We start from the raw sequence: 12,323 nt of genomic DNA, 5'->3' as shown, positions 1-12,323 counted from the left end.
TCCAAATGTCTTTTAAAGGTTGTTGTAGTACTTGCCTCAGTACCTCCTCTGGCAGCTTGTTCCATACACCCAACATCTTGTGTCTACATGTGCAGGAAGGAACTGCAGATGCTGGTTTAAATCGGAAGTTAAACACAAAATGCTAGAGTAACTCAGCCGGACAGGCAGCATCTCAGGAGAGAAGGTATGTGTGACTTTTGTGGGTCGAGACTGAAGAAGGTCCTCGACCCGAAATGTCGCTCATTCCTTCTCTCCAGAGATGCTGCCTATCCAGCTGAGTTACTCCAGCATTTCGTGTCTACATCCAGCATCTTATGTCTACATCCTATTTATGTTGTGTGACTATGGGTATGGTGCCCAATGATGGTGAGCAAAGGGGATAGGAACACAGAATTTCCCATGATACAAAGTGTAGGAAGGAACTGCAGATGCTGGTTTACACTGAAGATTAACACAAAATACAGGAGTAACTCAGCGGGTCAGGCAACATCTCTGGAGAGAAAGGATGGGTGACGTTTCGGGTCGAGACCCTTGTTCAGCGTCTGAAGAAGGGTCTTGACCAAAACGTCACCCATCCTTTCTCTCCAGAGATGCTGCCTGACCCGCTGAGTTACTCCAGCATTTTGTATCTGTGTCCCTGATATAATTCAGGACTTGCCGCCAGCTCTCCGTCAGCAGTTAATCTTGGTGCTCAACTTGTGTTCGTGAGGATCTTCCATTTCCCTTTGATCCCGTTTACATGTTTTAACACTGGATTCTTAAAATCCTCCATCTGTAGCCAGGCTTCATCTGCTATTTATACTTGTCTCTTTAGATTTGTTTGCATATTAATTATTTTTGTAAAACCAATTTTCGCATGCTGCATCTTCAGTGGTTTTACTGTTTTTTTTTTTTTTGTTCTTTTGTAGAACTTGGGAGTGATGGAGGAACTGCAAGATGTACAGTTGACCGAGATTAAGCCACTTCTGACAGATGGGGTAAGGAGGTTGTTTATTTAATGTTACTGAACTGGTGAACCAGCAAAGAGGTTGGGTTAGCTGTGGGAGCTTGAGAATGGATTCTATAAAGCCATGGATTTCAAAAGCGGAGAATTATCATTTATATACCTAAATGCTGAATTCTAAAGGGAAGGAAACATCCGATTCTTGCTGAAGTTCACCTTTATCGGACTTGGTGGACCTCCATGGTTGATTTGTAACACTAGCTTGCAAGCTGCCCAATGCATTATATGCAGAATAGATAATGAATTGACGGCAGGGTGTTGTGGCTGGTAGAGCTGCTGCCTCTCTGCGCCAGAGACGCAGGTCGCATCCCGACCTCTGGTGCTGTCTGTGTGGAGTTGGCACGTTCTCCCAGCGTCCATGTGGGTTTCCTCCCACATCCCAAAGACGTGCAGGTTTTGTGAGTTATTTGGCTTCTGTAAATTGCTCCTCGTGAGTGGGGAATGGATGCAAAGATGGGATAACCGAACTAGCGTCAAGGAGCGATTGATGGTCGCCGTGGACTTGGTTGGCCGAAAGGGCCTGCTTCCAAGCAGTATATTTCTATCGATTCAATTGTCCAGACATGAATGCCCACATGCAACGGAGAAACTTCAGGATGTCCAGCATTCTTTCTTTTGAAGAAAAGGTACTAAGTACCATCTGGTATGTTAGGTACTGTTTGTTGTTCTCATCGGAATTGCTAAGTTACAGCTGCACACAATGAGCATAATTGCACCAAGCCAAACTGATGTACGGTCCTTCCAGTGCTTGTAGCATGTTTAGTGTAGAGATGCAGCATAGAAGCAGACCTTTTGGCCCACCACGTCCATGCTGACCATCAAACACCCGTGCACACTAGTTCTACGACGTTATCCCACTTTCTCATCCGCTCCCTCTGCACCAGAGGCAATTTACAGAGGCCACTTAACCTACTAACCCGCATGTCTTTGAGATGTGGGGGGAATCGGAACGCACTGATGTCGTTTGGGCTTGGTCGACTGCAGAATTACAACATCGACTCCGTCACTGCGCAGTCCTTTGAACGAGGGGTGGGAGCTGGTTCCTTGCCTCATGACGGCAGACTAACGTGTGTACTTGGAGCTAAAGCAAGTGGGACCTTGGAGGATAGATGGTGTAAAGAATGGAGAGGGAAGGAAGGTTCGCACATTGTTGAAACGCATTTAGGTTTGGGTTGATTATTGCCACGTGTACTGAGGTGAAGCTTTCTTTGATATGCTATCCAATTGGGTAATACTGCACATAAACACAATCAAGTCAAAGTCAAGTACAATAGGTAGAGCAAAGGGGAAGATGCAGAGTGCAGAATATAGTTCTCAGTTTTGTAGCGCACCAGTTTCATAGGCATAGTTCAATGTGTACAATGGGATAGAGGTGAATTGGACAGTACCCTAGCTTATGGAAGTACCATTCAGCAGCCTGATAAGAGGGGAAGAAGCTGTTCCTGAGTCTGGTAGTGCGCTCTTTCAAGCTTCTGTATCTTCTGCCCATTGGGAGCAGGGAGAAGAAGGAATGGCTGGGGTGGGACAGGTCTTTCATTATCTTGTCCTCCTATAATTGTAGACTAAACCTTTACCCAAGACGACAGACTCAATTAAGAGCCAAGCAAATTGGAATAAAATTCAAACCTTTCCTTCCAAAATGAAAGTCTCCATGATCCAGCGATGGACTCTGAATTTACAAACATATATAATTTTGGAGCATGAAAATAAATGGCTATCAAGATTGATCTTTTAGTGCACAATTTTGTTGGTTTCTGTTCAGGTTTCAGCCTCAGCTCTTTATATCGCTGTTAGTTTGTTTAATGTTGTTTGTGAGATAGGATTAAACTCAGATTGGAATTGGGTCTACCATTGGCTCACTGAATTTAGCTCCACTATCTCCATCATGCATTAGCTCTCTGGACTTACCAACCTTTCATTCCTTTAATGCACTTCTATTTTGAATTGAATTAATTCAAACATGATAGCAGCAGAATTAGGCCATTCGGCCCCTCGAGTTTAGTTCCCCCATTCAATCATGGCTGATCTCTCTTTCCCTCTCAACCCCATTCTCCTGCCTTCTCTCCATATTCTTACTAATCAAGAATCTGCCAATATCTGCTTTTATAAATACCCAATGACTTGGCCTCCACAGCCGTCTGTGACAATGAATTCCGCAGATTCACCACCCTCTGGCTCAAGAAATCCCCCTTCTTCTCCTTTCTAAAGGTATATTCTTTTATTCTGAGGCTGTTCCCTCTGACCTTGGATTCTCCCACTAGTGGAAACATCCTCTCCACATCCACTCTGTCTAGGCCGTGCACTGTTCAGTGGGTTTATCCCACACTTTATGGATCTGCCATGGATCTTGTTGTCTCGGAGTAGCGTTGTTGCCTTGGGTCAGAGGGTCAGGTGTAGCAGAGCTGGCCAATGAGGTGGTTAAACAACCCATGGGATGCTTTCAGTTTAGTTTATTGTCATGTGTACTGAGGTACAGTGAAGAGCTTTTGTTGTGTGTTAACCAGTCAGTGGAAAGACTACATGATTACAATCGAGCCATTAATAATGTACAATACTTGATAAAAGGAATAACATTTACTGCCTGATAAAGTCAGATTAAAGATAATCCAAGGATCCTCAATGTGGCAGTTCGTAGCTCAGGCCCACTCTAGTCGTTAGTAAGGTGGTTCAGTTACCTGATAACATCTGGAAAGAAACTGTTCCTAAATCTGAAGGTGTGTGTTTTCGCACTTCTGGCCCTTGTTCCTCAGAAGCACACTTCAAAAATAAGAAACCCTACTGCTTGCGGTTTAAAACAGAAGTCAGTTTGACTTGACAAAAACTGACTGAAGTCTGAAGAAGGGTTGCGACCCGAAACTTCGCCTATCCACGTCCTCCAGAGAAGCTGCGTGACCCGCTGAGTTACCCCAGCATTTTGCGTCTCTCTTTGGTCAACCAGCATCTGCAGCTCCTTGTCACTTCACTTTCACTCGGGACTCTCTATATTTTTTTTGCGCAGTCTGTGTTGTTGAATTAAAGATTCTGATCGGGTTGTGCATCGTTTGTGTTGGCCCGTGTAATCCAGTGGGAAGATACTCTGGCAGACAGATCAAGGCATCTCTGGTGCCCCGTTGACTTTGGGCGATCGTTACAAACATTGACAGGTTGCAACTAATTGGGATATTGATGGCTGCTTTCTTTTCTTCACAGAATTCTGCAAGAAATTTCCAGGATTTTGACTGTCAGGTAAGGTCTCTCTCTGTATTCTATGGGTTAGTGGGTTTGGTGTGATGTTTTTAGTTCAGTTCAGAGATGCAGTGCGGGAATAGGCCCTTCGACCCAGCGAGTCTGTGCTGACCAGCGATCCCCGAACACTAACGCTGTACAATTATACAAAACAAATTAGCCTACAAATCTGTTTGAAGACCCGAAACGTCACCCATTCCTTCTCTCCAGAGATGCTGCCTGTCCCGCTGAGTTACTCCAGAATTTTGTGTCTACCTACAAACTTGTACGTCTTTGGAGTGTGAGTGGAAAACGGAGAACCCAGAAAATAACCCACGCTGGTCACGGAGAGATCGTACAAGCTCCATACAGACAGCATCCGTAGTCTGGATCGAACCCAGGTCCCTCACACTAAGGCAGCAACTCTACCACTACGCCACGGTGCTGTCCAATTTGTTTTGCTTTGTAGAGAGACACAAAGTTGGAGTAACTTAGCGGATCAGGCAGCATCTCTGGAGACAAGGGATAGGTGATATTTCGTGATGAAACCTTTCTTCATGTTGCTTTGTGCTATTTTAGTCTGTCATTGGCCATATGCTGGGGCCTTGAGTTCCTGGCCTGGTGACTCTTGGAACAGAAAGCAGGGCATGTGTACAAGGTCACAACATCATGGCTGACACCGGCCTCCTGTTACTTGTAATCGGGCACGTGCCGTGAGTGATTACTCAGGGTAGGCAGTCAGTCGCCTTTTAAAAAAAATCTTAAACTGCGCATGCGCAGATTGTTCTCTCCGTAAACTGTCAGTCGACTTTTATAAAGTCTTCAAAAGCTCTTAAGATAATGGCAATCCATGTTTGAAAAACCCGCCAAGAAACTTGCTATGCACAGTAATGCAAAGCAGAATTTCAGCTGCCTTCAGTACACTGGATATTGGCGGCTTGAAGCAGCGGCGACGGCACGTCAGCGGCACAGACCTTCACGTATTACATATGTTGCGGATGAAAGACACGGAGAATTATGTGTACCTAAAAGATCGATCTCTTCGATAGGCATAGTTCTCCCATGCCTTTACAATTTATATTTAATAATGACCATTTTATCATTTTAGCCAGGTTAGGCAGTGCCTACCTTGCCCACCCTGACGGCACGTGCCTGCTTGTAATTGTTTAGTCAAACCCTCCCTCAGTGTAAAGCTCACAGGCCTGGTATATTTTAGGTTTTGTGCCTCGAGATCTACGTTTCCAAAGCAAATTAAGGCGGTGCAGGTCATACTGCTGCGGCCTCACAGCGCCAGCATCCCAGGTTCGATCCTGACCTCTGCTGCTGTCTGTGTGGGGCTTGCACGTTCGCCCTGTGACCGCGTAGGTTTCCTCCCGTATCCCAAAGAAGTGCAGGTTTGGAGGTTAATTACCCCCCTGTAAAGTGTCCCTCGTGGGTAGGGAGTGGATGGGAAAAGTGGGATAATGTCAAACTAGTTTGGGGCGCGATCGATGGTCGGCATGGACTCAGTGGGCCGAAGAGCTTGTTATCACGCTATATTTCTCAAAAATACAGGGCTACAGGCAAAGGTACCAGCAGTAAAGTTGGAATTGCTGGTATTACCTGCGGGGAGATGGTAACAATTCGGGTAAACTTGAGTTGCGGAACTTGTTTCCCTCTCTGTTGTTGCTGCCTGACCTGCTGACTATTTGCAGTACCTTTTGAAATGAGGTAATCGGGCATGTTTAGTGTCTAGTTAGTTTTGTGAAAGAGTCTGCTGGTACCAGTTGGATTGTGGTGAAGGGTGACTCAACTTGTCTTTGAATCTCTTAATTGGGATGTTATTTTTGTCACATGTGGTTATGTTGTGTTCAGTTTTGGTTACCCTGTGAAAGGGAAGATGTTGTCAAGCTGGAAAGCGTGCGACGATGATTTATGGGGATGTGGCCAGGAATCGAGGGCCTGGGCTATAAGGAAAGGTTGAGCAGGCTGGGATTCTATTGCTTGCAGAGCTGGATGAGGGGGTGATCTTATTGAGTGTATAAGATCCTGAGAGGTGTAGATTGGGTGAATGCACTGAGCCGTTTACCCAAAGTAGGGGAATCGAGAACCAGAGGACCTGGGTTTACGGTGTAATAGGAACCTGAGGGGGCAAGTTTTTTTACACAATGGGTGCTAGATATATGGAACGAGCTGCCAGAGGAGGCAGTTGCGGCAGGTGCTATCACAACATTTCAGAAACATTTGAACAGATGCATGGATAGGATAGGTTTAGAAAGATATGGGCCAAATGCAGGCGCAGGTGGGACTAGTGTAGTTGGGACATGTTGGTGGGTTGGCGCGGGGAAGTGGGCTGAAGGGCCTGTTTCCACACTGTATGACTCTATGACAATAATAACCCTAAATCTATGTGCAGGTCAGTGGGTTAATTGGACACAAAATTCCCTCTTTTTTTAGGTGAGTGACAGAAACTGAATGGTTTTCTTGAGATTGTGGGGAGAATGAAATGAGATTAGTGTGAGTGGGTGATTGATGGTGCGAATGGACTCGCTGGGCTGAATGGCCTGTGATTCTAATTCTAGCTCGTTGCAAAACACTTTGGGGCAGTGGAAGACAGTTGAGAAACGCTACAAAAGCGACTTTACACTGCAACAGCAACGTAGATTTGGCGGTGTAAATGGGAACCAGAACGAGGGCCAGCTGTACACGGGGTTAGTGTTTGAGAAAAGCAGCATGGGGTCACTAATCCCAGGCTTGGAGGTTAATGCGTGGTGACAGGGCTGGCCTAGATACCGACGCGCTGGCTTCTGCCGTCTTGTTATTCAGCGGATCTGCCCGTAATCCTGGAGCTGATGACTCTAACGCACGAGCAAGCAGCTGCCATTAACTGTTGCCACATGAACAGGTTCATAAACAGGGCCCAAACAAGGAGAGATTATATGTGTCGGAAGGAATGGCAGATGCTGGTTAAAATCAAAGATTGACACAAGATGCTGGAGTAACTCAGTGGGACAGTCAACATCTCTGGAGTTAAGGAATGGGTGACATTTCGGGTCGAGAAGGCTGAAGAAGGGTCTCGACCCGAATCGTCACCCAATCCTTCTCTTTAGAGATGCTGCCTGTCCTGTTGAGTTACTCCAGCATTTTGTGTCTATCATAAGGAATGATTATAGATTGGAAATGTATATATAAATCCGGACATTGGACTTTGTCTATGGAACTGGTGCGCTACAATGCTGAGAGCTGGGTGGCGCAGTGGCGCAGCGGTAGAGCGGCTGCCTTACAGCGCCAACGACCCGATTTCGATCTTGACCACGGGTGCCATCTGTACAGTCTCTCTGTGACCACGTGGGTTTTCCCCGGGTGCTCTGGTTTCATCCCACACTCGAGAGACGTCCAAGTTTGTAGGTTAGTTGTATTCTGTAAATTGCCCCCAGTGTGCAAGATAATGTTAGTGTACAGGTGATTGTTGGTCAGCACGTACTCGGTGGGCCGAAGGGCCCAATTCCACATTGTATCTCTAAACTAAACCGTGCCACCCCAGAATGGGGAAACGTGAGACCAGGAAGGGAGCAATGCAGAGATCTCTCTATCACGGTACATGTGACAATACATCAAGACACATACAGCGTGTAATACGGGGAGAGAAGGCAGAATGAGGAAGAAACAGAATGGTGGCTCGGAGAAACCTCCACATGAGGAAGGAAAGGTTTTAAATTTAGATACTGGCTCGCAGCCCAGCAGTATATTTGTGAGAGAGATGCAAGGAACTGTAGATGCGGGAGTTTTGAGCTGAACGCAAAGTGCTGGAGGAACTCAGCGGATCAGGCAGCATCTGTGGGGGGTATGGACAGGTGACATTTTGACTGGAGTCTGAAGAATAGTCCCAATCAGAAATCTCACCTCCCCAATCCCTTCACAATGCTGCCTGACCTCCAACACTCTAGTTCCTCCAGTACTTCTGGTATTAAGTCAAGTCAAGTTTGTTTGTCACATACACATACGACATGTGCAGTGAAATGAAAGTGGCAATGCTATTAATGAGAGAGAACAGGGTTGGGAGGAGGGGAGGGGCAACAAAGTGTGGCAGCGGTAGAGTTGCTGTGCCAGACACCCAGGTTCGATCCTGACTGCGTGGGTTTCCTTCCACATTCCAAAGACATTCAGGTTTGTAGGTTAATTGGCTTTGGTAAAATTGTAAATTATCCCTTGCAGGATATTGTTAGTGCATTTTTTGTTGTGTGTTACCCAGTCAGTGGAAAGACTATTGTTTAGTTTAGAGTTTTCAGCTTTGAGACGGGACCTTCGGCCTACCTAGTCCGTGCCGGACAGAGATCACTACCATACACTAGCACTATCCTGTGCGTTAAGGACAATTTACAATTTTTACTGAAGCCAATTAACCTACAAACCTGTGGGTTGATTTTTGAACCATATAACCATATAACAATTACAGCACGGAAACAGGCCATCTCGGCCCTACAAGTCCGTGCCGAACAACTTTTTTCCCTTAGTCCCACCTGCCTGCACTCATACCATAACCCTCCATTCCCTTCTCATCCATATGCCTATCCAATTTATTTTTAAATGATACCAACGAACCTGCCGCCACCACTTCCACTGGAAGCTCATTCCACACCGCTACCACTCTCTGAGTAAAGAAGTTCCCCCTCATGTTACCCCTAAACTTCTGTCCCTTAATTCTGAAGTCATGTCCTCTTGTTTGAATCTTCCCTATTCTCAAAGGGAAAAGCTTGATCACATCAACTCTGTCTATCCCTCTCATCATTTTAAAGACCTCTATCAAGTACCCCCTTAACCTTCTGCGCTCCAGAGAATAAAGACCTAACTTATTCAACCTTGAATGTTAGGAGTAATGGGGCCTTAGTCTGAACCTCTGGGCTGGACCTTCACGTTAGTAAAGAGATTGAAGTTCTACAGGTGTAGAGAGCATATTGTCTGGTTGCATCACGGCCTGGTTCGGCAACTCGAACGCCCAAGAATGAAGAAGATTGCTGAAAGTGGTGAGCACTGCCCAGTAAATCACGGTACTGGTCTCTCCACCATTGAGGGGATCTACAAGAGACCCTGCCTCAAAATGGCAGCCAGCATCTTCAGAGACCCACACCACCCTGGGCAGGCTCTTATTTCACCCCTGCCTTCAAAAAGAAGGTACAGGAGCCTAAAAACTGTAACATCCAGGTTCAGGAGCAGCTTCTTCCCTACAGCCATCAGCCTATTAAAACAGCTCTGAACTACATAGACTTGCGGTCATTGGCTTGATCCTTGCGCACTTGCGCACACACGCGTTGTGCGTCTGTGTGTGACTCTTGCCGATTAGCTGATCTGGGAGTTCTTGACAAAACCTTCTCTCGGGTGCCCAGAGAATTGCCTGTTCTGTTGTTTTAAACTATCAAAGTGACGCTTTAAAGCAATTATCAATGTTTCAAACTCAAGAGAGCTGGGTTCAGATCGGTGAGTGGCTGATACTTGTGGTAAGTGAATTGTGGGAGGGGCAGAGGGGGATGCGTTGAATACTCACCTGTAGTGCACCTGCCGCCCTCTCCAGTTTGAGGCAGAGTTGCTTCCACATTTGGTGTGTTCACCTGTGGGATGTTTTCACCCTGATGTCCTGAATGACCTTCATTTACCCACGGCTCAGCAGTGACAGCAAGAGTTCCCTCTCATTCTACCATGTTTCAGAAGGGCTGCTTTTGAACAAGCTGCCAGAATTCCGATAGCTCTCTGCGGTTTGGTGTGTGATTTGGTTAGTTAATCATTCCTCATAACTGCCTTTAAGTTTCCATAGAAACATAGAAAATAGGTGCAGGAGGAGGCCATTCGGCCCTTCGAGCCAGCACCGCCATTCATTGTGATCATGGCTGATCATCCCCTATCAATAACCCGTGCCTGCCTTCTCCCCATATCCCTTGACTCCACTAGCCCCTAGAGCTCTAGCTAACTCTCTCTTAAATCCATCCAGTGACTTGGCCTCCATTGCCCTGTGTGGCAGGGAATTCCATAAATTCACAACTCTCTGGGTGAAAACTTTTTTCTCACCTCAGTCTTAAATGACCTCCCCTTTATTCTAAGACTGTGGCCCCTGGTTCTGGACTCACCCAACATCGGGAACATTTTTCCTGCATCTAGCTTGTCCAGTCCTTTTATAATTTTATATGTTTCTATAAGATATCCCCTCATCCTTCTAAACTCCAGTGAATACAAGCCTAGTCTTTTCAATCTTTCCTCATATGACAGTCCCGCCATCCCTGGGATCAATCTCGTGAACCTATGCTGCACTGCCTCAATCACAAGGACGCCCTTCATTTAGTTTATTGTCACGTGCACCGAGGTACAGTGAAAAGATTGTACATGATTGCAATCGAGCTGTCCACAGTGTGTAGATACAGGATACAGGGTGTAATGTTTAGTGCATGGTAAAGTTGGATTAAAATAGTTCAAAGGTCTCCAATGAGGTAGATACTAGCGCAGGAGCATTCTCTTGTCTGTGAAAAGACAGTTCAGTAGCCTGACAACAGCTGGGAAGAAACTATCCCTGAATCTGGAGGTGTGTGTTTTCACACTTCTGTTCCTCTTGCTTGATGGGAGAGGAGAGAAGGGGGAGTGACCGGGGTGAGACTCGTCCTTGATTATTCTGTGGTGGCCTTGCCAAGGCAGCGTGAAGTGTAGATTGAAGGAAGTGAAGTGTAAATTGAAATTTATATACTGCTGTTGACTGATTATCATCTTGGAGAACATGTTTCTTGATGGTGGTGTACGTGAGGTCTTTCCACCATTGCAAAGATCAGGATTAATCCTTCGACCTGGTCTGAAGAAGGGTCTTGATCCGAAGCATCGTCTGTCGATTCCCTCCACAGACGCTGCCTGACACTCTGAGTTCCTCCAGCACTTTGTGTTTTGCTCAAGATTCCAGCATCTGCAGTTCCGTGTGTCTCAATGCTTCAACTTTACAGCTTGTTGGCCATTGGAGATAGCAGCAGGTTGGTGCGGGGCGGTGTTGCGGTTAGTGTAATGTTCTGCTCTTCATCCACAGGAACATGACATTGAAACCGCGCACGGGGTGCTCCACGTGACCATGCGCGGAACTCCGAAGGGGAACAGACCCGTCATCCTGACCTACCACGACATTGGTCTCAATCGTAAGTCCGTGGTTTTTTAATATCTCCGGCTCTCCTTTAGACTTTAGAGATGCAGCGTGGAAATAGACCCTTCGGCCAACTGAGTCCGCGCCGACCAGCGATCACCCCGTAATCAACCCGCGCCGACCAGCGATCACCCCGTACTCTAGCTCTACCCTACACAAGAGGGACAATTTACAATTTATAGAAGGCAATTAATCTACAAACCTGTATGTCTTTGGAGTGTGGGGGGAAACGCACACGGACATAGGGAGAACGTATAAACTCCGTACAGACAGCACCCATAGTCGGGATCAGACCCAGGTCTCTGGCGCTGTAAGGCAGCAAAACGCTACTTCTGTGTTGCTATGCTGGCTCACCAGACTCCTTGTCTGATGCCGAACTTCAGGTGCGTTTGGAGGAAAATTGATTGCCTGTAGATCCCAAACTCTGGGCAGACAAGTCCACTGGTTTCTTTATTATCATGCGTACCAAGGTACAAAGAGATACTTTTTTACATACAACTCATCAATACTATCACCGTACATAAACACAATCCCCCGGTCAGTACAGAATGTACAGAACAGCCAACTGAATCAAAATGCCAGAGGAGCCATTTTATAGTCCCCACTGCAGTGTGTATGATAGAACCAGTGTACGGGTGATCGCTGGTTGGCACGGACTCCACAAGGGGCTGTTTCCACGCTGTGTCTCTAAACTAAACTAAATTGCCCTCTGAAAATTAGTGTGTAGGGAGTGCATGCAAAAGTGGGATAACATAGATTTTGTATTGATGGTCGAGGTGGGCCGAGACTGCGTCTCTAAACGAAACATCCATCTTTCCACACAGTAGCCAAGGATCAGAGCCAGATTCTCGGCGTGGGGAAGTCATGGATGCTTGGCAGGATATACCATGTATTGGGATGGGGCCATTTGATCCACTCCACTGAATATTGAAGCGTGCCCTGGTTTAAAGGAAATGCAGGCAGTGAATGATA

At 46.4% G+C, this 12,323-nt stretch overlaps 1 protein-coding gene across 8 annotated transcripts in view; it reads left to right on the top strand.

The window, feature by feature from the left end:
* Positions 1–12,323, top strand: part of LOC116986370 (protein NDRG3-like) — a 73,638-nt gene that overhangs the window by 27,946 nt on the left and 33,369 nt on the right. For all 8 annotated transcript variants that reach the window (XM_033041841.1, XM_033041837.1, XM_033041839.1 and 5 more), the window contains 3 exons: positions 909–977; positions 4,193–4,228; positions 11,241–11,346. In XM_033041841.1, the coding sequence (XP_032897732.1) occupies positions 921–977; positions 4,193–4,228; positions 11,241–11,346 (199 nt within the window). In that variant the 5' untranslated portion in view covers positions 909–920. The remainder of the gene's footprint in view (positions 1–908; positions 978–4,192; positions 4,229–11,240; positions 11,347–12,323) is intronic.

Source organism: Amblyraja radiata, chromosome 23 (genome assembly GCF_010909765.2).
Source record: "Amblyraja radiata isolate CabotCenter1 chromosome 23, sAmbRad1.1.pri, whole genome shotgun sequence".
Taxonomy (NCBI): Eukaryota; Metazoa; Chordata; class Chondrichthyes; order Rajiformes; family Rajidae; genus Amblyraja; species Amblyraja radiata.
This window is presented reverse-complemented; position numbering and strand designations above follow the sequence as displayed.